Raw genomic sequence first — 24,195 nt, 5'->3', positions numbered from 1 at the left:
AATGTTGTGAGAACAGGATGGGGGGGTTTACTCTCCTCATCCTTATTGTTGATACTGCTTCTGTATTACCTAACACATGTCTTTGTTAATAAAGCACACCTTTTCATTTTAGCTGGCCCTTTAGGATTTACTCTGGGTGTAGGGAAATCATAAAATCATCCTTACAGGCCACAATACTTTTCTTTTCTTTCTAATTATTGCGTACACCAGCGGTTTTCAAACTCAATCATGGCGACCCAGTGTGGCCATGTATTTGTTCCAACCAGTTTCATAATTATTGAGCAATTTTCCCTCTGCTTCTGAAATCAGAGAAGCACAATAGTGTTTTTTTTTTTTACATTTGTAAGGTACTTAGAAATATTTTTAATTTTGTTATGGTTTTAAATGTTTAAGTATTTTGTGTTGATTTTCTATTAATTTGCCATTTTTCTGTGCAGTTTCCTATCTTATTAATGACAATTAACAACAAGGAGAGCAGACACTCAGGCAAACAGCACTAATGAATTTCCCATTGGGATTAATAAAGTATCTATCTATCTATCTATCTAATGGGTCCCCAGGACAGAGTTTGAGAACCATACAATATGGAAGTCTGTATTGCTTAAATTTAAAATTGTTATTCAGTTTTAACTTCGCATTTTGTCATTTCTTTTTATACTGTAATAGTTATAGACCATTCATATTTTGTCAAATTAAATGGCATCTGTTCAAACTTGTCAGCAACTTTATTTATAAAAGGTTTTGTGTCAAAAGCCTGAGGGCAAACAGTATAGACTGTGTTAACACTGTACATAATTTTATATGGCCTTATGTATTTAGTTGTTTATAACATGCCTACAGTCTCTGTTGGACTATTGACTTTTCTAAGCCTTACACTTCTACATAAATATATAATATAAAACACTATTTTTTTCAAAACAGTTCATAAGTTCTTCTGATTTTAGTGTTTCTTCTGCCCTTACAGATTCACATTCTCATCACTGGAACCTTGTGTGTGGTAGTTCATGCTTTCAATATTCCATCTAAATGTAAGTATTACAGAACTTCTGTAACATTTCTTTTTCAAATGTGGCCTGTAGGGGGCATCCCACACATGAAATCTAAAACATAAACACCACACACACAAGTTCTTGACTGCAAGTACCTTTTCATTTGGGCACAGTGCCAAATATACAGGTCAAAACAACACCCCAGATGATGCTAGCACAAATAACACCAGCAATAAAGAATTATTCCTTGTGAAGTCCTTCTTATCCTCCTCCTCACCAGGCAAGCACTTTCCACCTCCATTTCTGACTCAATTGGCTGAGGAGGAGGGGCTCCTTTTCAAGCCAGAGCCCGGAGCACTTCTGGCATGTCAGCAATGCAGCTTCCAGATGATAATGGGGCCCACTGGAAGTAAATCTCCTATGCAGCCATGTAGTGTACAAATATATAATATATATATAATATATAATGACTAAAAAAACCATTGGCACTTAAGGTCTCACATCATCAAGACCTTTGAGGGACTGGTTGTGGATTATATGAGTCCTTTAGTAGTGGACCACCTGGACAAACTGCAGTTTGCCAATCAAACAAAAATTGGAGTAAAGGATGCAATTATCTGTCTGCTCTACAAGGCTTATTCTCACTTGGACAAAGCTGGTAGCACTGTGAGGATTATGTTTTTTAATTTCTCTAGTGCCTGCAATACCATTCGCCAACATCTGTTAAAGGGTGACCTCAGGGATATGCAGGTGGATGACCCTAAGGTATCCTGGATAATGGACTCTCTGTCAGGCAGATCACAGTTTGTGAGACTCAAAATACTATGTTTCTGATATGGACATGAGCAACACTGGGGCACAACAAGGAACAGTCCTGTCTCCTTCTCGCTTCATTCTGTACACTTCAGACTATACATATAACACCAGGTTATGTCACTTGCAGAAATTCTCAGATGATTCTGCACTTGTGGGGTGTATTGATATAGGGGATGAGATAGAGAATAGGAGTCAGGTGGAGAAGTTTGTTTCTTGGTGCAAAGAGAATTGTCTGCTCTTAACATAAGCAAAACTAAGGAACTGGTAATTGATTTTCATCTCACCAAAGAGCCTCTAGTTCTGATCACTATACAGGGAGTGGATGTGGAGGAGGTCCGCTCCTACAAGTACTTGGGGTCCACATTAATGACAGGTGTGGAAAGTCTTCAAATAAAGAATGAAACGTTCACAAAAACAAAGTGTTGGGGACCGTCCCCGTATATTGTCCTGTGGACAAAGTAGCAAAATAAATGATCAAAGAGAACCAAAGAGGTAACATTTGACACTCTTTATCTGACAAAATGGCGTTTTTATACAGTATTGAATTATGGGAATAGGAAATGGTTGGCAGGATGTGATGTTGCAACAGGAAGCGAAAACAACGTCGTTTGATGAAACCGGAAGTGATGTCTTTTGGAAGCGTCGGAAGTGACGTCAGTTCATGTGACCGGAAGTGATGTCATGGAGGCCATTTTGGAACCCGGAAATGTTGGAAATAAATTTTCCTCAGTTTTTCTGTGGAGAGAAGAGATTCCGGTAAGTACCACATGACAACCCTTCATCTCGTGATGTTTCACTCACCTTTAGGGTTTTTGACTGCCTCCTAATTGCACGTGTGTGACACAGGTTGGACTGGAACACAGAGGAACTCTATAAGAAAGGGCAGAGCAGGCTCTTTTTCCTCAGGAGACCACGTTCCTTCAATGTGGGAAGTGACATCCTTCACATCTTCTACAACTCTGTGATTGCCAATGCAATTTTGCATGCTGTTTGTGCTGGGCTGGTAACATCACTTCAAGAGAGGCCCACCGAATCTACAAGTCAAGCTCAGTTATAAGATGCTCTCTGGACTTCCTGGAGGTAGTAGCAAAGGAGAGAATTAAAACAAAACAGAGTGCCATAATGAACACTGCTACACATCCTCTCCTTGACATACTGACACTGAGTACTTTAAGCAAACAAACTGTTCAACAGAAATTTGTCAAGAAATGCTACTGGGGCTCTTTTATACCAACAGCAATATTCACGAAGGCAGGCACAGAGCGCTGTGTACAATTTCCTGTCAAAATAGAAATAAGATTATACTAATTACTGAATGCATAACTGGTACACATACACATACAGATTTGTTAAAACACACAGAGAACAAGGTAGAAACTGATTAAACATAAATGGAAACCAACAATCTCTGTCCATTAATGAATTGATGAACCTAGGTCTGTTGATAATGGAGGAGATTAAAACTGTAAAAGAGAAATTCGAAAAACAAAGACATCTGACAACTGGCTGCCTATTCCTCCCTGGGTGTAGTCAAAAAGAAATGTAGTATGGACTGCTAATCAGGACATACTAAACTAAAGTAGTAAGTCTTGTAGTAAGTAGTAAGTGGACTTAAAAGTTGAGACTGAGATGAAGGGGCATCTGTTATATTAGCAGACAGATCATTCCACAGCTTTGGGGCCCTGTAACTAAAAGCTCAACTTCCTACTGTTATTGTGTTAATCATTCGAAACTTAAGTAGGTAGGCATGTTGAGATCTCAATGTGTGGTATGGTTTTTAGGTAATGATAACTTCAGATAATTGAGCAGGGCCTTAGGCATTAAGGCTTGACATGTTTAAAAGAAGGATTTTGAAATCAGCCCTAAGCTTAACTGGGACCAATGTAAGGACTTGAGAACTGGAGTTACATGTTCGGATTTTATGGTTTGTATAATATTTCTTGCAGGAGCATTTTGAATGATCTGCATAAAGAATGATTAGAACAGCCAGTGAACAACACATTTCAGTAGTCAATTGTACTAGAAATAAGTTTACGAATTATGCTTGTGGGATCCTATTCAAGATTATATGACAGACCATCCTTGCCTCCCATTGCACAATGTACTATTCCTTCTAAAATATTTCTCTTTTTGTCACGACAGAGTACAAGAGCATTTTTTTTATTTGTTTACATCTTTAGGACACTGGATTTAGGTATCATCCTGTTTACTCTCTGCCTGGAATTTTGCATGACCATCCCTACATCTGCACATTTCTCTTGACTCTAGTTTCCTTTTACAATCAAACACTGTTGTATATTATGTTGACATGTCATTCTAAATTGGCTGTGTGTGCATGAATGTCCTTGTGATGAAGTGGCATTTCATTCAGGTTTGGTCCTTGTGTTAAACGCATGAATACTGGCACAGCTACCTGAGACCCTGGTAATAGAGTGTTTCTTTCAGTGTCTAAATTTTTTTTTTCTTGCTTGCACTATTTTTAGTTAAATTAAATCCATGTACAGTAGCATTCATTCTTCCATAGTGTGCTTTACAGTAATAGGTATTCAGAGGAAGCTGATATGTTGTAAGTATTCAAAATTAAAAGACACAGATGCCCTGCTCAAGGTATACTTTAGCAATACAAAAATGAAGACCTGGGTCAGCTTTATAGTCACTTATTTTTTAAATTCTCTTACCTAGTACAGGGTTGTGGAGTGCTGTAGCCAATTGTCAAAGTGTTCATTGCAAAGAAATAATTCTGGACACAGTATTAGTTTTCTAAAGGTATACTTACTCAGCTCATCTTCACTAAGAATCACAGATCAAACTAACTTTTATGTCTGTTATACACTTAAGAAATAAGAAACAATAATCATTGAAAGTGCGGTGATTGACCCATTTGTTTGAAACCCAGTATTTTTGCAGGATGAACTAATTATAAACTTTAAAATGTTTATATTCAGAACTTTGCATTAAGGCTGCTTAACTCATCTTAGAGGACACAACAAATCTTACAACTGAAGATGAATTTTAATTTAGAATTCATCCCTGTCTTGCTGTCTCTATTTTCATCTTAATATTAATTTTATTAACTTTTGTTATTGTATTCCCAGTTGTAGTTGGTGAATTTCATAAAGATGTATCATTGGCTTGTGACACCCAGTTTATGGGTACTGTGACATGGAAACACAATGGAGGCAAAATTGATAATTCTTTATACACAAGAATTAATAAACGGAACCTGACATTAAAACAGCTCGACAGTCCCTCAGCTGGCAACTATACTTGTTGGGGAGAAGGTACTCTTTTAGACCATACGTACCTTGTTCTGCTAGAGGAGGAGGAGGAGCAATATAATGAAGAAATCACAGGTAAACCTTACTTTGTAAAATCTATCAGGAATTTGTCACATAAGAGTTCTGCTTATGACATTCTTTGTCTTCCTTTAATTCTATTTTATGTTTATGACCATCATTTCGAAAGTCTGAATTTGGCTTCTTCTAATACTAGGGGGTTCCCCCCCTGCTCGCTTCACTCACCAACCCCTGGTGTTGGGGCATGACAAAGAGTGAGATGTATGAATTAGATATAGAATAGTGTGCAGGTGTGGATGATGCATATAGAAAGCAAAAAATACAGTGTTTGGCACAGAGTAATGGTTTATTGGAATATTTCTTTGTACACAACATTAGTAGTAAAGATGGTGTCGTCCTTGAATGAGTCTTCCTTGGCATGTAGCATTTATAACTTTAACTTTAACGTCAGATGAACGTCGAACACGTGAGAAGGCAACATAAAGTTGTCCATGTCCAAAAACGGGCTCAGAGAGGTAGATGCCAACCTTGTCCATGGTTTGTCCTTGTGATTTGTTGATGGTCATGGCAAATGCAGGTTTAATGGGGAACTGTCGGCGTTTCAATGTAAAAGGTAATTGTAGGTCAGAACTCGTAAGGTCAATTCTAGGAATGAGAACAGTATTGTTAGCATGTGATCCTGTAAGAACTGTTACTTGAATAACATTGTGTGTCATGGTGTTGACGACTAAACGTGTGCCATTGCATAAACCCTGTTTAGTGTTAAGGTTTCTTAATAGCATGATAAGGCTAAGATTGTGTTGTGGTAATCCGGCTGGGTTAATAGTGTTCAAATATTCTAAGGGGAAATTCAGATGTTCATTGTCGTCATCAGAGTCATTGTTATATTCGGGATCTGGAAATCGCATGCTTTGTACCAAGTGTATCTTTAGAAAGCAAAGCCAATTGTTCGCGTAACATTTTTTGTTCCGCGGTTTTAGAAGCGCGCCGAGGTGAATTTTTTTGTTTGATGCGGGTTCGTGTTTGTGGTCCCGTTACTCGAGCCGTCTAGTTTTGTATCCGTGATCGTGAATTGATGACTTGTTTGATCTTTATCGTTAGGAATATGGATAAGTAATAAGTAGGATCGAACTCACTGTTACTATGCGGACTGTTCGTTTCTTCGTATTATCACCAATCAGGTCTCGAGCCTGTATATGTATTGTAGTTCGGTCTCGTGTTGTTTATATGACGTCGTCACGTATTTTAAGGTGGACTGAATAATAGTTGAGCGCATGGCATGTGGAGCAATAGGTAAGCACTGTCTAAAATCTACTCCTAATAAAAGTACCTTTACTCCAAAGGGAATATTATTATTCATCAACGCAATGCCAATTGTCTGCGTATTTTAAGGTGGACTGAACAATAGCTGAGCGCATTGTAAGTGGAGTAATAGTTAAGGACTGTCTAAAATTTCCTCCTAATAAAAGTACCTTTCCCGCAAAGGGAATATTATTATTCATCAACGTTTGTAGAAGTTTATCAATGGTGTTGAGTAAGTGACTGGATGCCATTGTACATTCATCTATAATTAATAGTGTGGCAAGACGGATGTCACGTGCATTGTTACTGTGCATTGTCATAGTGGATACCGATGTTTCTGTGATTGGGACCGGTATTTGGAATAAGGAGTGACATGTGTTTTTGGAGCCGAGACATTTTTTCTTCCGCGGTTTCAGAAGCGCTTTGTAGGTGCCGACGTGATTTGTGCATATTTGCGTTCTTGATTTGTTTCAGGGTGCACTGTTCTAATGCGATGTAATATTTGTCCACATACGCGAAAGCAGTATGGGTCATTGCCTTTTGGTGACCTGATATTTACTCCGGTAGATGCAAAATCAAATGAACTATTGTAGGATGTAATGCAGATGCGCCGCCGTGTATTTTGTTGTTTCATGCGGGTTCGTGTGTTTGGTCCCGTTATCCGAGCTGAATCGTTTTGTACCCGTGAGCGTGTATTCCTGACTTGTTTGTTCCTCAGCATGCGAAATATGGATAAGTAATAAGGAGGATCGCAGTACCCGTGAGCGTGTATTCATGACTTGTTTGTTCCTCAGCATGCGAAATATGGATAAGTAATAAGGAGGATCGCACTCACTATTAATACGGAGCCTTTTCTGCAGTTGAACGGTTAATAGTGCGTTATTGTAAGGAGATCCACCTATGCTGCCTAGTGTGAAGGTGTTGAGATGACGTATGTTTAATATGGACGGTTTCTTTAGAAATGGGGCTTTGGGTGTCACTTCTTATTGATGTTAGTGTGTTTGTGGGTCTGATTCGTCGTTGTTGTGAACGTTTCGTGTGCCATGTCTCGTCTCTAATGGGCCTGGCGTGGCGGTCACGGCTTCTTTTTTTTGGTGGGTATAGGAGCTTGTTAAATCCTCCTGTTTGTGTGGGTCCCGTTTCATGTGCAATGGGATTCGTGTGGCGCTGTGTGCTTTTTCGGCGTCTGAGCAGGGGGGGTGGGGGGGGTTGGAGGATTGGTGGGGCGCGAGCGTCTTCTTTCTTTTTGTGTGCCAGGGGCTTGTTGAATCCTCCTCTTTGTGTGTGTCCCGTCCGTTGCTTGTAGGGTGGGTGGGGTGGTTTTGGGTTCTTTTTTTTTGTGTGCCAGGGGCTTGTTGAATCGTCCTCTTTGTGTGTGTCCCGTCCGGTGCCTGTTAGGGTGGGGGGGGGGCTTGCAGGTGGGCGCGAGCGGCTTCTTTTTTTTTGTGTGCTAGTTTCGTGTGCAATGGGTTTCGTGCGGCGCTGTGCGTCGCCTGAGTTTGACTCCTTTTTTCTGTGGTCGCAGGGCCTCATTTCTTTGACTCCTTTTTTCTGTGCTCACTCCTTTTTTCTGTGGTCTCGGCCGCCTCTTTCGGCGCCTCATTTCTAGGGGCGCCTGCGCAGTACGTCTTTTTGTGGCTACGGCCCATGGCCGGATGTCCCTGCGTCCATCCGGTTTAGCATTCTCGGTTAGTAATATGGATTTCTTACTTTCAGATAATGCAAATAAGATTTTTGAAACAAAAAAGTGCTGCTGTATCTATAAAATACATGTTTCTTTGGCAGTTCTTTCTTTTATTTAATCTGAATGGTGTTTTACACTTACACTAAATTTACACTATCATTCTTATACTAAAATGATAAGAAACCTGGCCTGTCCTTTCTAAATTTGATCTTTAACCAATAAGACCTGTGCCGTTGATGATTTCACAAGTCTTGATTTTATGTTTTTGTCTGAAACTTGCTTCGATTTTCATAAAAATGTGGTTTTAATTTAAATAAATCCATAGCATTACAGTTTTATTCATATCCATAGAATTACAGTTTTATTCATACAGTGTGTAAAGACAAGAAAGTGGAAGGCATAGCAGTGATATTCGCTAACACTTTTATCTGCAAGAATGTTTCATTTGCAAAATGTACCTGTTTTGAATACTTAGCGCTTACACTAAAAGGATATCATCTGGTGTTATTTGTTCTCTATCAACCACCATGCGATCTCCTTTCTGGGAGAACTATGGAACCTTATGACTATTTGCATTACTAATAATAAAACAATTTTAGCTGGTGATTTTAATTTTCATATATGCAAATCAGATAAATGATCTATGGAGTTTTTAAATCTATCAAACACATTTGACTTTACTCAACAAATCACTGCGCCAACTCACAATAGATGCCACACTCTGGATCTAGTGATCACAAGAGGATTGTTTATTATGTGGACCAAATTGTTGATACAGTGATTTCTGATCGCAACTGTATATTTTTTAACATACAATACCTGTCTGCATAGAGAAGAGCAATAGGAAAAACAGTATTGTGAAAAAGGGCTGTTTCAATACATTTACTGCAATTGCTTTTACTGCTAACCTCAGTATTACACCTGCATTTCATCACACAGTTAATGAAAAAGTATGATATCTACTTTAAATTTAGCTGTCCCTGAGAAACTGTAAAGGAAACCCTCATCTGTTTCTGTATCATGTATACCTCCTAAAAAGAAAATGTTGCCAGGCAGAACATACATGGAGAAGAACCCAATTAACAGTGCAAAAGGAAACTCTCAGAAAACACATAGACCTCTACAACAGGGCATACACTGAAAGGCAATTGGTTTTTTCGAAGATTATAAATGACAAAATTAATAACTCTAGAATTGTTCTCTACCATAAAAAAGCTTTTAAATAGACCTCCTCTGAATGATTGGTTAGATGAGACATCTACATCCAAGTGTGAGCAATGTGCATTATTCTTTAAGAGCAAGTTTTGCATGTGGTGGACACAGATAGTTGCTCTCTCCTTATCCTTCCTGACTGATCCTTCTCTAGTTTTGTATTTGGCTAGTGTCTTTGTCACAGGAAAGTTGGACATGGCAATAGAAGGGCATTAACCGGTATTTGCTCCTTTGAGCAAGGAGGAGCACTGCCAGAGCCCTACAAAATGACCTCCAGCTAGCTACTGGTGTGCATGTTTCTGACCAAACTATCACAAACAGACTCTATGAGGGTGGCATGAGGGCCCATTGACCTCTAGTGGGACCTGTGCTCAAAGCTCTTCACTGTGCAGCTCAATTAGCATTTGCCAGAGAATACCACAATTTGCAGATCTGCTATTGACAACCCCTTTTCTTCACAGATGAGAGCAGGTTCACATAGAGCACATACTGTATATACTGTATATAGAAATGAAAGAGTCTTGAGATGCTGTGGTGAACATTATGCAGCCTGCAACATCATACGGCATGACCAGTTTAGTGGTGGGTCAGTGATGTTCATATCCTTGGAGGGTCGCACAGACCTCTATGTGCTAGGCAACAGTACCCTGACTGCTGTTAGGTGCTAGGATGAAATCCCCAGAATCATTGTAAGTGCAGTGGGACCTGGGTTCCTTCTGGTGCAGGACCTCATGTGGCCTCATGTGGTCAGAGTGTGTAGGCAGTTCCAGGATGACAAAGGCATTGATGCCATTGACTGGCCCGCACATCCCCTAGACCTGAATCCAATTGAGAATATCTGGGATATAAAGTATCAGTGTATCCAACACCACCAAGTCGCATCACAAACTGTACAGGAGCTTGCTGATACCCTGATCCAGATCTGTGAAAAGATCCTACAGGACACCATCCATCAACTCATCAAGAGCATGCCCAGACATTGTTGGGAGTGCATACACATATATGGGGGCATACACACTACTGAGTCACATTATAAGTTGCCACAAGGAAATTCATGCAAGTTGGATCAGCCTAAGATTTCAATTTTTGACTTTGATTAAATAATATAAATTACTGTCATGAAACTGGTATTTTTACTAAAGCCCTTAAAATAACTGTAGTCATGCCTTTACTTAAGAACCCAACCCTTGATTATTCAAACATGAACACTCTTAGGCCAATCTCAAATCTGTCATTCCTATCTAAAATAATAGAAAAGGTAGTGTTTTGTTATGGAATACTATTTGAATGAAATAACAAAAAAATAGCAATTATGAAATAAATAATCACATGCAAAAGTAGAGCTATATATATCAATGCATTAATAAATTGTGAAAAAAGCATAATTAAATAAACATCATCTAATTATTAGGAAATACAAACACATTATTTTATTTTTTCAGGTTTTATTTTACAGTGGCCTTATTTTTAAAGATGATTTATTACCGATTTTTTTTATGCCAGAACTATGCATTTCCCAGTTCCTCATTTTTATGATTATTTCATCACTTGTCAATCAAGACAAAGATTCCCAGTTTAGCCTTTTCCTAGTGGCTAATTCTTTGTTTTGATTACTTTTTCCCAATTGTAGGTAGTAGGCTGCCAAAGGACTTTTTGCGCAAGTCGCATTGAAATTGGCAAACATACAGAGGCAGTTGAATGCTGGAACTGAAAGAAATCATGTAACACCTAATACTATTATGAGACAAATTGGCAATATATTGGAAATGCTCAGAGTGAGAAAAAGTTGTTAGTAGTTTAAGACTGATTAAGCACCATGTCTGCAAAAAAATGCCTGTAAATAAATAACAAAGGCACACATTAATACTAAACAATTGAGACTGGAAAATCCAGAGGCTATATGCTTCTGTATTATCTTCTGTGCAGACACAGTGCTGATCTGAACTTAAAAAAGCCAGAGTACTTTTATCATGAATATTTTGAAGATCACTCATCTGCCCAAACATTTCCAATGTGTCGTCAATTTGTTTTAAAACAGTATGGGTTGTTGCCGACAGACCAGAAATAGAATGTGAGGATTTGACTTCCTTTTCTCTTATCCCTAACCCCCTAAAAGTGTTATTACTTATGTGTACAAAAAGAATTTGTGCTACTAGAAGAAATAAAAATGGGCTGATAGGACAGCCTTGACGAAGGCCACGAGTTAAACCTTTGTGATGTTCCTCTACCTAATTTAACTGTACTATTTGCATCTTAATATAGTATTTTAACAACTTAATGAACATAAACAAAAAACCAAAATATTTTAGTGTCTCAAAAATAAAAGAGTGTTCAATATTGTCAAACGCTTTGTAGAAATCAACAATAAGAATAAAACTTCTTCAATGTAAACATTGTAGTCATATCCAAGACTAGTCTGATATTGTTATAAATGTGTCTGCCCTTCATAAACCCTAACTGAAGAGTATCAGTTATCTTGTCAAGCACACTTTTTAGTCTTTCTGCAAAAATGATAGGAAAAATTTTATAATCAATATTCAAAAGTGTAATTGTTCTCCAATTTTATAGACATAAAAGATCTTTATTTGGTTTTGGCATAGGAATAATTAAGCGTTAAGTCATAGTAGAAGGCAAAGAACCTAAGACAATTGTCTCTTTATAAATTCTTAAAAGAACATCCATGGGTACATCTTGAACTTCCTTATACAATTCATTTGTGAAGCCATCATTCCTGGGAGATTTGTTAAATTTAAGCTTCTTTATACTGTTTTTTGATCTTTTCAATTGAAATCCACCCTCACATCTTGACTGGAACTTCTCATAAATGTGTGAATATTGTTTTCTGGTACTGTTTGATAATTTAGACATATATTTAATAGAACCAGTTTTACTTGAATAAAGTTGATCATATAATTTAGAAATATATTTTGAAATATCTTCAGGGTTCTGAATTTCAATACCAACTATTCTTAGTTTATTTATCGATAACAATTCACCATTTTTCTTCTCCAAATTATAAAAATATTTAGAAGTAGTGTTGCCTTTCTCACCTTTAACCTGTCTCTCATACATATTATCTAGATCTAATTGCAATTTCGATGATCTACATTTATCATTTTCATCAATATTGTATTTATTAAATATAGAAATTATTTCCTCAGTAATTTCCATTTCTTTCCACCTTCTTATAGCAAGCTGTCTAATTTCAAACTTCATTAATTCCCAATATTTACAAAATGTTTGGTTCAAAAATGCTCAATTCCACTGTGACAGAATAATCTTCCTAACTTCTGTCTTAAATACAGTATACTCCATTAGTTTATTATTAAATTTCCAGTAGTTTTTATTAACATTATTTAACATTCCAATTTCTAAATTCAAAGCAAGACTTATAGCTTTATGATCTGTTAATACCAAAGGTTCAGTAGACACACTTTTAACTTTTTTTAATCATGATATCAGAGATTAACCAATAAGCAATTCTGGATTGTTTAAAAAAGATTGTTATTGCACCATGTAAACTGTTTGAGGCCAGGGAGAAGGGTTCTCCATATATAATAGACTCTAAATGCTTTGCATATTAATTGAGAAATAATATTAGATGATGAACATTTATGTGGGAGGTGTCTGTCTATTATCTCATCAAAGACAGAATTAAAATCCCCACCTAAAACAATTTTAATATTTTGAAAAATGTGTGTGATTCTTCTAATTTCACTTGCAAATGCTGTTATTAGTACTTTTAATATTAGATGCATAAATATTCCCTAATAAAAAGTGGTCATCATTCAAACTGGCCATAAGAATAATCCATCTACAGTATGACTAAATAATTTTCCCCTTGAAATCTCCTCTTACTATTGCAACCCCTGCTCTGTAAGATAACTAGATGTAATTACCCCATTGCTGCTTCCAAAAATTAAATTCTAAGTTGCATGCATGTGTCTTTACAATTCAAAAACAGAGCCTCACGTTTCAGTCTATTGCAATTACACCTTACATTAATTGACCATAAAGGGAATAACATGAAAAAGCAAACAAGTAATAGAATCACACCTTAGTAACACCTTAGCAAATTTATATAACACAAGAGGCTACCCAACTATGTTATCCAACAAATAATCTACATTGGTTGCTTCAGAAAATAAATAAATAAATTGCATTTTATAATCTAAACTTTACACTATATTTTTAAAAATGTAATTTTATAATTAATAATATTTATTGTAAAAATAAACTGACAACTACATAATAGCCTGAGCAAAATGTGAAATATTTTAAAAATGTATCATAGGATTTTTCCATCATACTGAATAATACCATGTAACTTTCAATGCCTTCTTTCTCATTCAGCTGCATGATGAATACTGCACCCCTAAGCTGCTTAAATGTTTATTAATTTACCATCAATATAAGCTCGCAGACCAAAAAAAATCCCACTTTCTTGCCTTCTTTTCTAGCCTATATGAAAAAAGGCCATCATTTTAGACACATATCCTTGTCCATTTTAGTTAAATCTTGTTTGAAGAACATCTGTTTCTTCCTTATTAGCGTACAATTCTCAGCTTCCTTCCAAATACTGTCTCTGGTTAATCTGCTGGCAAATCTAATGATGATTGCCTATTATAATTTTACTGTCTGCGCACAGCTGTAAATGTTTAGCTGAAACTATAGTGAGTCTCTTTGTAATTCTGTTTTAACAGTGTTTTAATTAAACTACAGGATTCAAACATATATTTAAAATAAAAAAAATAAGCGTGACATATTGATCTTGTGGACACTTTTTGTTTTTGAAGACAGAGAAGAAAATTAAAATTAGTAAAAACGTTTTATTGATACATACCAGGCAAGGGTAAAATGACAGAGAAATACAGTCCTAGGACACCGCACTTCATCTGCCTCGAGCGCAGATATCCTTGCTCTTTTATAGCTTTCTAGTCTCCTGATCGTTGACCACGTAAGCAATAAAAATAGCGTCCTGACTCATTTTGTATTATTCCAATTGGTAAAGTCTTTACCCTAAAGGTATATTTTCTTGTCACACACATCATTGAAAGAAAACTTCCAGAAAGTATATATGCTTTTTGTCACGTACGCAAAACACAAACAAGTTTGATCATTCTGTCCTATTTTCTGTACTTACACACATACATTTTGTTCAATTACATCATTTTGTTTTTACACTCCTCCCTTTTTGAACAAAATGATGTGGGCAGTAGAATTAAATTGAAATGGTTGATGAAAGGGAAGGGGGGGGGGAAGGGGATGGGGAGGAGAAAATGGAAGAAGCTATACGAGACATGTGCTCCTCATGTAGCATATATGCCCTTTCCATAGAGGCGGTAAAGTACTTAGATAGAGATCACCACCCATCCTTGGGTAGCCTGAGAGGGTGCGGGTAACAGTCAACAGAAAAAGTATTTTTAAGATAGCCATTTCTTGCAATGCGATGCGTGGATCCAGGCAGGCAGTCCTTCAACTTTCACGGCATGTGGTGTGGATAGAAGAATTTGGAATGGTCCTCTCCACCTAGGCTGATGCCAGTGTTTCCTCCGAGTATCTTGAACCAGGATCCAGGTGCCCAAGGGAATTGGTAAATCCTTAGAAGGTGGGCTGGTCCTCCAGGCTTGATTAACCTGCTGGTGGACTTCCTTCAACGAGGTTCGGAGACCTGCAAGACTAGAGAGAAGATCATTGTCCACAGTATGCAAATTCACATTTCCTACAATCATGCCAATGGGCATGGGACGTCCGGTCAGAATCTCAAACGGCGATAGTCCCAGTTGTCGGTGTGTCCGTCCCCTTAGTCCCATTAAAGCTAAGGGTAGTGCATCCGGCCGTGATAAATTAGTTTGTTCACAAATTTTTGCGAGTTTAGCTTTTAAAGTGCCATTGCATCGTTCTACGATGCCTCCGCTTTGGGGATGGTATTTACAATAATGGTGCACATTAATTTGGAGCCAGGTGGTTAATTCATTTATAACGGAGTTCACAAAATGAGTGCCATTATCTGTTTGTAACTTTTGAGGGATACCCCATCTTGGAATAATCTCTTTAATTAGTGCTTTAGCTACTGTTTTGGCATCGTTGTGTTTTGAAGGGAAAGCCTCTACCCATCGGGAGAACACATCGACAATCACAAGGCAATATCGGAACCCTTTAGACGGGGTTAGTTCAATGAAATCCATTTGGAGGTGTTCAAACGGACCCATTGGATTAGGGGTAACGGCGGGACTTACCTGGGTACCTTTTCCCACATTAAACTTTTGACATATTGCACAGCGTCTGCAAAATTGCTCTGCATATGTAGAGAAACCTACAGCTTCCCAATGTTTTTCAACATCTCGAACCATGGCATCTCTACCTGCGTGATCGAGGCCATGGGCGATTTTTGCCATTCCTGGGAAAGAGGCTTTTGGGAGAAAAGTTTTGTTAGTGTGTTTATGAGTCCAGACTCCATCAGAGAGGGACCCTTCTTTGGACCATTTTCTCCTTTCGATATCCGTGGCTGCACTCTGTAAAGAAATAATTTGATTATCAGGGTCCTGGTCATTTCTCTGTTGGAATAAAGAAATTGGTGTGTTATTATATGCAGCCTCTTTAGCAAAGTGGTCAGCTAATTCATTTCCTTTGCTAACAGGATCCTGTTTTCCTGTGTGAGCTTGATATTTAACAATCGCTAGCTTCGATGGTTTGGTTATAGCTTCTAAAAGGGATTCGATCAATTTCTGATGTTGGATGGGTTTGCCAGTACTGGTCTTAAATCCCCTTAGTTTCCATAGTGCTCCATGATCATGGCAGACTCCAAAAGCATACCTGGAATCCGTATAAATTGTTACGATCTTCCCTTCGGACAGCTGACATGCTCGAGTGAGTGCTACGAGTTCAGCTGCTTGTGCACTCAAGCTTGATGAAATTCAATTTGCTTCCTGCAGGCGGTCCCCTTGGACCACTGCGTAACTGGTTGAGGGTGCTCCATTTTTCAATCGCAAGGAACATCCATCCACAAAAATCATTTCTCCAGTTTCTAAAGGTGTTTCCTGTAGATCTACTCTAGGTTTTACAACCTTTGCTATTTCATCATGGCAATTATGTGGTTCTCCTTCGTTGTTAATTGGGAGAAGAGTGGCTGGATTTAAAGTGGAGCATCTTTCAATTGTAACATTTGACAAAGTACAGAGTACATTCTGATAGTGTATTGCCCTAGCAGTAGTGAGATGTGAAGTTTTGGCTTGTACTAGGATAGAATGTACAGCGTGAGGCACTTTAACTGTTAGGGGGCTCATGAGAACTACATCCGTGCTTGCTAATACAGCTTCTGTTGTTGCAGCCACAGCACGAAGACACGGAGGAAGTGCTGCGGCCACTGGATCCAGTTTTTTAGAAAAATAAGCCACCGGTCTCTGTTTATCTCCGTGTTGTTGCGTCAGTACTGCATTCATAAATCCCTGCTTTTCGTCCACGAACAAAGTGATTGGACGAGAATGATCAGGCAAACCAAGTGCGGGCGCAGATAGAAGAGCAGTTTTTAAGTCACAGAGAGCCTTCTCAGCCTGTTCATTCCATTGGACCTGGCCAGAAAGGGGGATGCCAGGAGTATTAGCCAATTGTTGCAACGGCTGTGCTCTTTCAGTAAAATTTAGAACCCACTGTCTGCAGTAGCCCAGAATACCTAAAACAGACATAACCTGTTGTTTTGTGACCGGTCTAGGAAGATTTTGGATGGCTGTAATGCGATCGCTAGAGAGAGCTCTTGTTCCATACGTAATGTCATGACCTAGATATTTTACAGTTGTTTTGATTAGCTGCAGCTTAACTTTAGAAACTTTATGGCCATTGTCCCCCAAAAACAGCAACAATTTCTGGGTATCTTTTGTACAATCTTCTTCCGTAGTGCTACATAGCATTATGTCATCTACATACTGTATCAATGTACTACCTCTGTCCGGCCAAAAGCCTTCTAAATTTTGGGCAAGAGCTTGTCCATATACACAAGGGGCTTCAGTGTATCCCTGAGGCATGACGGTCCATGTCCAACGGCGGTTTTGGAAAGTAAAAGCAAACCAAAATTGAGAATCAGGGTGTACAGGGATAGAAAAGAAAGCATTAGCTAGGTCAATAACGGAGAAGTACCGAGCGGAAGGAGGGATAGTAGAGAGGATAGTGGAAGGATTAGGGACGATAGGGCCCCTAGGGAAGATGGCAGAATTTACTTGTCGCAAGTCTTGTACGAAACGCCATGAACCGTCAGCCTTTTTTACAGGTAGAATGGGGGAATTGACTGGAGAGTATTCAATTGGAATAATGGCACCGCGTTTAACGAGATCGGAATGTACGGCGGAGATGCCAGCCTCTGCTTCAGGAGACAGAGGATATTGGGCACGGTGCGGGCGGAAGGAGGATTTCGAGTGGATCACCAGAGGCTCACAATGGGCTATCCTTCCATAACCATTCTTTCCCTGGGACCATAGTGAATCAGGGAGCATAGAGAGCCAAGAAGGGAAAGTGGTTTGCAATGAACAAGCAAAAGAGGAAGGACGGCACAAAGCGCGATGTACTAAAAAATCAGTTTGAAGCACCACTTTAGTTATTAAACGGTCAGGAGTATCAAAAATACCTGGAGCAACTTGTAACCAGTCTGTTCTTTTAAGGCATTGTTCTACCCATGGTCCTATTTCCCCCCATTTAACAGTGCGTGATTTAGCTAAGGAAATATGAGGCACTGAGCCGCCAAGATAAAATATATGCTGTGAGCATGTAAGATGAACAGAAGCAGCTGCCTTTGTGGATGAAATAAAAACACAGGAGATGTGAAAGGTTTCGGGGCGAGTACCAGAAGTAAGGAAAGATTCTAGCCAGGGGGTGTCTACTTTTATAGGGAAGTATTGGGCAGTACAGTATAAAATGTCAGGGGCCTGTAAATTGGGAAAGAGACAGGGGGAAAAAGAGTGTAGGGCTTTGAGGAGAATGGTGTGTGGGGAAATATTTAAAGTCCAAGCTGCAAAAGAGGGTTTGGGGTAAGGGGCAATTTGACACAACAACTTGGGGGTAGAACAGAAAAAACCTTTGTCAGTCATAGAAATAGAAAGAGAAAGTTTTGTCATGAGATCTCTTCCTAAAAGGTTAACTGGACAGAGCTGATTTAAAAGAAAACGATGCAGTAAGGTATGTCCGCCAGGACGTGACTGGACTTGAAGAGGTTTTGATACTTGGAGAAGGTGAGGTTGTCCAGAAGCAGTAAGCACAGTAACAGTCTCGTTCGAGGCAGGGACCTTTGCCAGCGAGAGGGTAGATCGAGTGGCACCAGTGTCGATTAAGAAAATAGTCTCAGTGCCATCAACGAACAATGTCAGTAAAGGATCAGTCTCTGAATTATGGGTGAGCAAAGGTAGTTGAAAAGAGTGGCTGGAGGTCCCTGCGTTTTCCTATGGCCAGTATTGTTGGTCAGGGGTGTCAGAAAAAACAGGTGGAATAGGGGGAGGCGGGGGCTGTTGCTGTCTGTGAGGGCACTCCCGACGAAAATGTCCAGTTTCACCACAGGCGTAGCAAGAGTAGGAATTAACATTGGGATTAAAGGGAGAGGGAATAAAAGGATTCTTATTGTGGTCAGCAGGAGGAGCTCCAAAACCATCTCGTCCTCTTCCTCGTCCTCGTCCCCTTCCTCTAAGGCCATATCCTCGGCCTCGGTCAGGAGTATTCCTGGTATAATAGTTCATCTGTGCTGCCAATAATTTGGCATGAGAGTCCGATTCCTTCTGCTTAGTTTGTTTTTCGGCATGTTCAGCATGTCGTTTGACTTCATCAAACGCGGCACTTTCCCACCCAATACAGGAAGTGCGGACCTTGTTTTGTATATCAAGGCGCAAACCGGAAACAAAAGGTGGAACTGCAGCTCGGGTGCGGTCATCAACATTTTCCAAGCCCGAGTGATTAGCCATAAGGTCTTGAATCCTATGTGCCCATTCATCAACTGTCTCGTCTCTCTTTTGTTTTGCAGCAGAAATTAGGGACCAGTCCGTTCCTTTTTTATATTTTTCTGCAATATTTTGTCTCAACGCCTCCCATTGTGGGTTAAATCTCCACCACCACCACCTTCTCCACCAATCCCCTGTCCTCGAGTTAAAGCTGGGTTCCATACCCATGGAACGTCATTGCGGACACCCTTGCAAACAGTGGCCCATGTGGTCCCAAGCTTTCGACGAAGTACCTGGGTCCATTCAGCAGCATTAGGCTTATACATGCTATCTAACTGATCAAGTTGTTCAACAAATTTTAGTCCTCCTACTTCCTTTGGATCTGGAAGTGCATTCACGACATCCTTTAGTTCTTGGATGTCCCAGTTCCGATTTATCATAACTGTTGTGGGATTTTGGCGTCCGGCTGGATGGGCAGGGTTATAATGGGGATTGGGAACTTCTATTAAAGGGCAAGTAAGTAAAGGTGAAGGATTTGGAGAGAAAAAAGTTGGAGCTGGTTTGTGAGTGGAGGTTTGACTTCGAGTGCGTTGGGAGACGGGGGTTTGTCTAGTACGGGGTGGGTCATCACGATGGGTAGAGGGGTCATAGTGATCTGTGCCTGGGGGATCATCGGGGGAAACTTCTGCCAGTTGTAGTACAGGGGGGGCAGTCGGAATGGGGGATAGAGGAGGGGATAATGGAGGTGCCTGAGGTTGGTACTGAGGAGAGGAACAAATAATAGGATAAAGGGGGTCTTTATTTGGATTATTCTTCCTTTTCCTCCCGTCTGCCTGTGGTTCCGTGCCTGTCTGAACTTTCTGTAATGTAATTAGTAATTCCTCTTTCTCCTTTTTAGCCTTTCCCTCATTTGCCCGCAACAATTCATTCTGTTTCTGTACTGCTTCTAAATTTCTGTCTTTTATTACTAATTCCCATCTATCGAACATATCCATTCGATACGGTCCACTATTATAACAACCCTGCTTATTCCTACACAAGATCTTCCTAGTTTCCTGTATTTCACTTACATCTCCTGTCCCCTCTATTGGCCAACGCCCACCACTCTGTCTATTCCATTTCCTACATGCCTTCTTGAAATCTAAACCTGTCTTCTTTTCTACAAATTTCCTAGGAGACCCATTTTTACGGGGTGTCTGTTGATCCTCCGAAAATAATTCTTCCAGCATTAATGATTTTGATCCCCCTGTACGGCGATTAACAGGCTTACTGTTATAAGTTCCCATTATGTCCCCTTGCTCTTCCTGAGTCCTGTATTTAATTTTCCAACTATATACTGATTCGTCTAATCCCTTGTACGTATGAATCAGCGAGGTATTAAGTGTGCCACTCACTGTTCCCTTACTGTTCCCTTCTTTAGTCCCAAGGGGAGACACCCAACTATCGGTCCTGTCCCAGTTCCCAGGAGAACACGGTATTCCTATTAGTATGTAGATTTATTTATTCCATCCTAACAGCAAACCTGCAATCTGTGCTCTTTTTCTGTTTATGTTTCCATATATATATACCACCCCGTTACTCGTCCCGTTAGCCTGTCCGCTCACATCCCCAGATTCCAGCTCAGGTGACTTCGTGTCTGATTTCGGTTCAGCAGAATACTACATCAATACGTCCAGCCGAGTCTAGGATATGGGTGAGGCCAGTATCCTTTCGTCAGACCTTTCGTATGCGTCAAACTGCTTGGGTCAAGTCTCCATCACCTTAAGCAACCCGTTGAGATATGAATATGACTAGACGGTCAACAGGAAACTCGCCCTCCCGTAATTTAGAAAATAAAAAAATGTTCGGAAATTCCCCGGTGCTTACCCCAGCCTGGAAGTGTGCAAGCTCTGTCTGGAAATCCGTTCAGTCACCGTGGATGTAGCAAAGAGGAGACCAGGGGCTCCTCACGCAAGAACTCTTTCAGGACAGAGCAGTCCTAACTTTTGCCGGAGCTGCATGCTCTGCTGCCGGAGTACTCAAGTTGACGGCAGTCCGCTGGTAAGACGGATCACTGAAATGGTCTCGCTGGAGGAGTCGACCGGCCGTCTCTTGCCCCACGTCCGGGCGCCAAAAAACTGTGGACACTTTTTGTGACTGAAGACAGAGAAGAAAATTAAAATTAGTAAAAACCTTTTATTGATACATACCAGGCAAGGGTAAAATGACAGAGAAATACAGTCCTAGGACACCGCACTTCATCTGCCTCGAGCGCAGATATCCTTGCTCTTTTATAGCTTTCTAGTCTCCTGATCGTTGACCACGTAAGCAATAAAAATAGCGTCCTGACTCATTTTGTATTATTCCAATTGGTAAAGTCTTTACCCTAAAGGTATATTTTCTTGTCACACACATCATTGAAAGAAAACTTCCAGAAAGTATATATGCTTTTTGTCACGTACGCAAAACACAAACAAGTTTGATCATTCTGTCCTATTTTCTGTACTTACACACATACATTTTGTTCAATTACATCATTTTATGTTTTTACAATCTACACAATGCTATACTTTAATGATAGTATTTACACAGTCTGGGATAAGATGCCCCCTGAATATAATACTAGCATTCAACATTCAAGTCCTCTCTGGTCACTATCATGGCCTCATCACATGCTATATTTTATACAGCATTCTGCAACAGTCCAGAGCTATCATCTTAAATGGTCGCTGTCTTGAGGAAATAGATTATCAGTAAAGTTTTTCACTAAAACGGTCATGATGACAACTAGCTAATGACAGACTTGGCAGATGACACCAAGCACATTCCATTGTTCGGTTCACTCTGACTGAGTGACTATGACTGTCTCAGTACATGGACTGATTGAATTAACCAGTATGCACCCTACTGATCTGGAGAACCATTACAAGTTTGTTCACAAACGGCAGACAAGAGACTCTCAGTACAGTACACTGAATTAGTTCACAGAAAAAATCAGGTTATGTACTGAACTGCAGACTAAAGACTTACGGTACATTGAATTGCAGTTCAGTTCACAGATGATATGTGTAAGGCAGATTGCAGCAGAAAGGACAGGATATAAAAGAAGGAAATTATGGAAGATTAATCCAAAACTGAAAATAATTTTATTTAGTCATATTTCAATGTTCTCACAGTTTTATTGTGATGTGTGCATTATTCTAAGGTCCTATTTGTCAATTGTTTTTATATATTTATTGTTGAAGATTTATTTTCAAAATTCAGTAAATTATTATTATTATTATGTGTGAATTACTTATTTTGTTGCTTGCGTTTTGTACTTTTTGTATTGTTTGGTGGTTAATGTTGTTACACAGTTAAGACACTATTCTAGATTTTTTGAAGTGAACAAATTAGTGATTCAGAGATTCAAATCATTTTGGTGAACTGAACAAAATGAATCGAATGACAAAATAAGAAATTGTTTTGTACATCTCTAGTTTTAATGTGAGAAAAGTACAAATAGCATTAAACGATCTTTGGTAGCCTACCACCTATACCAGGCAAAAGTAATCGACAGCAAAAGATTAACTAATCAAAAATGGCTCAGTCTTTTGGTCTTGATTGACAAGTGACGAAATCCTCATTGAAACGAGACCTGCAATAATACCTTGGGCATTTAAAAGAGCTATTTTGTAAATGTGATGTTCAGAAAAGTCACAGATTGAAATAAAAAAAGGTCTTTAAAAAAAAAAAATAATAATAATAATGCAAATAAAATTAAACTTGTAACAATAATAAAATAATGACATTATATTTTGTAATAATTAGATGACTTTTCATATTTTGCATGAAATACCGCATTAATCAATCCTGAGACCAGCCTTATTTTACCTATGCATACTGCCACTTGGTGAAATTATAAATGACCATGGTGTTAACTTCCACATGCAGATGACAGCCAACTCTATATATTTGTAGTACATGATAACAAAGTGCATTAAATATCAATAGACTATCTAACTAGTGTTATAAATTGGAAGAATATGTCAGTTTTAAAATTAAATTAAGACTGAACAAAATACTGTAGAAATAAGGCATTAAGCAAATTAGTGAATTTAACACAGCAGACAAAAAATACACTAACCTTGGAGTTATTTTTAACACTGATTTGACATTTACACCTCATATAGACAGTGTAATTAAGAGAAGATTTTTTTCATTTCTGAAATATTGTACCAGTTAGACCATATTTCAGTCTGCAACACTCTAAGAAGCGGACTCATGCATTTATCTTCTCTTGCCCAGATTACTGCAATGATTTCCATGGTTGTATTGCTAGTTTTAAAACCAAACATAAAACCAACCATTTCAAGTTAGCATTTAACTATTTTTTCTATTGTTTTATTGTTGTCTTTGAACTTTTCTAAGATTTGTGTTTTAACTCTTGATTTTTTTGCACTTGTAACACACTTTAAGCTACTTTTTAAGTGTATGAAATGTGCTCTATACATAAATTTTATTATTATTATTATTATTAAAAGAGATCAACCTATGATGTACCACTATGAAATTCTGCATTTTGACTATTAAATAATTCTGGTGAAAACATAAAAATAACATTCACAAAAACAAAAATTGTTTATTTTGAGTTTTTATTTGTATACTAATTTTACAAAAATACTAAAGCGAATTAAAATCAACAGACACTCTGAGTCTTAAATGCAGTACTCTAAAACATTATTTTAGTGTTGCTTCATTACAGATGTAAACACTTGTGTTTATGTAGCAATGAAGTTCAGTAAACATTCAATATGTCACAGTGATGTATTCACTAAGCTTCTGCTTATGAAACATTATTATTTCATGCACAATATATATTTTAATGTTACATATTATTATTTTGTTACACTCATTGCTTTCTCTGTTTGTATGCTATATACTGTATTATATAGTCTTGCTTGTCTGTCTTTGTGCATGAAAATACTTGGTGCCATTGGAAGGCTTTTGTTGGAATTTGGCAC

At 38.6% G+C, this 24,195-nt stretch overlaps 1 protein-coding gene across 1 annotated transcript in view; it reads left to right on the top strand.

Annotated features, from left to right (window-relative positions):
* The window catches only part of si:dkey-88e18.2 (interleukin-12 subunit beta), a 145,182-nt gene that overhangs the window by 16,960 nt on the left and 104,027 nt on the right, over positions 1–24,195 (top strand). The window contains exons 2-3 of the mRNA XM_028805946.2: positions 965–1,028; positions 4,901–5,158. Of these exons, the coding sequence (XP_028661779.2) occupies positions 965–1,028; positions 4,901–5,158 (322 nt within the window). The remainder of the gene's footprint in view (positions 1–964; positions 1,029–4,900; positions 5,159–24,195) is intronic.

The sequence above is a fragment of the Erpetoichthys calabaricus genome, chromosome 7 (assembly GCF_900747795.2).
Source record: "Erpetoichthys calabaricus chromosome 7, fErpCal1.3, whole genome shotgun sequence".
Taxonomy (NCBI): domain Eukaryota; kingdom Metazoa; phylum Chordata; class Cladistia; order Polypteriformes; family Polypteridae; genus Erpetoichthys; species Erpetoichthys calabaricus.
The sequence above is the reverse complement of the archived record's forward strand: the minus strand, read 5'-3'. Positions and strand labels throughout refer to the sequence as shown.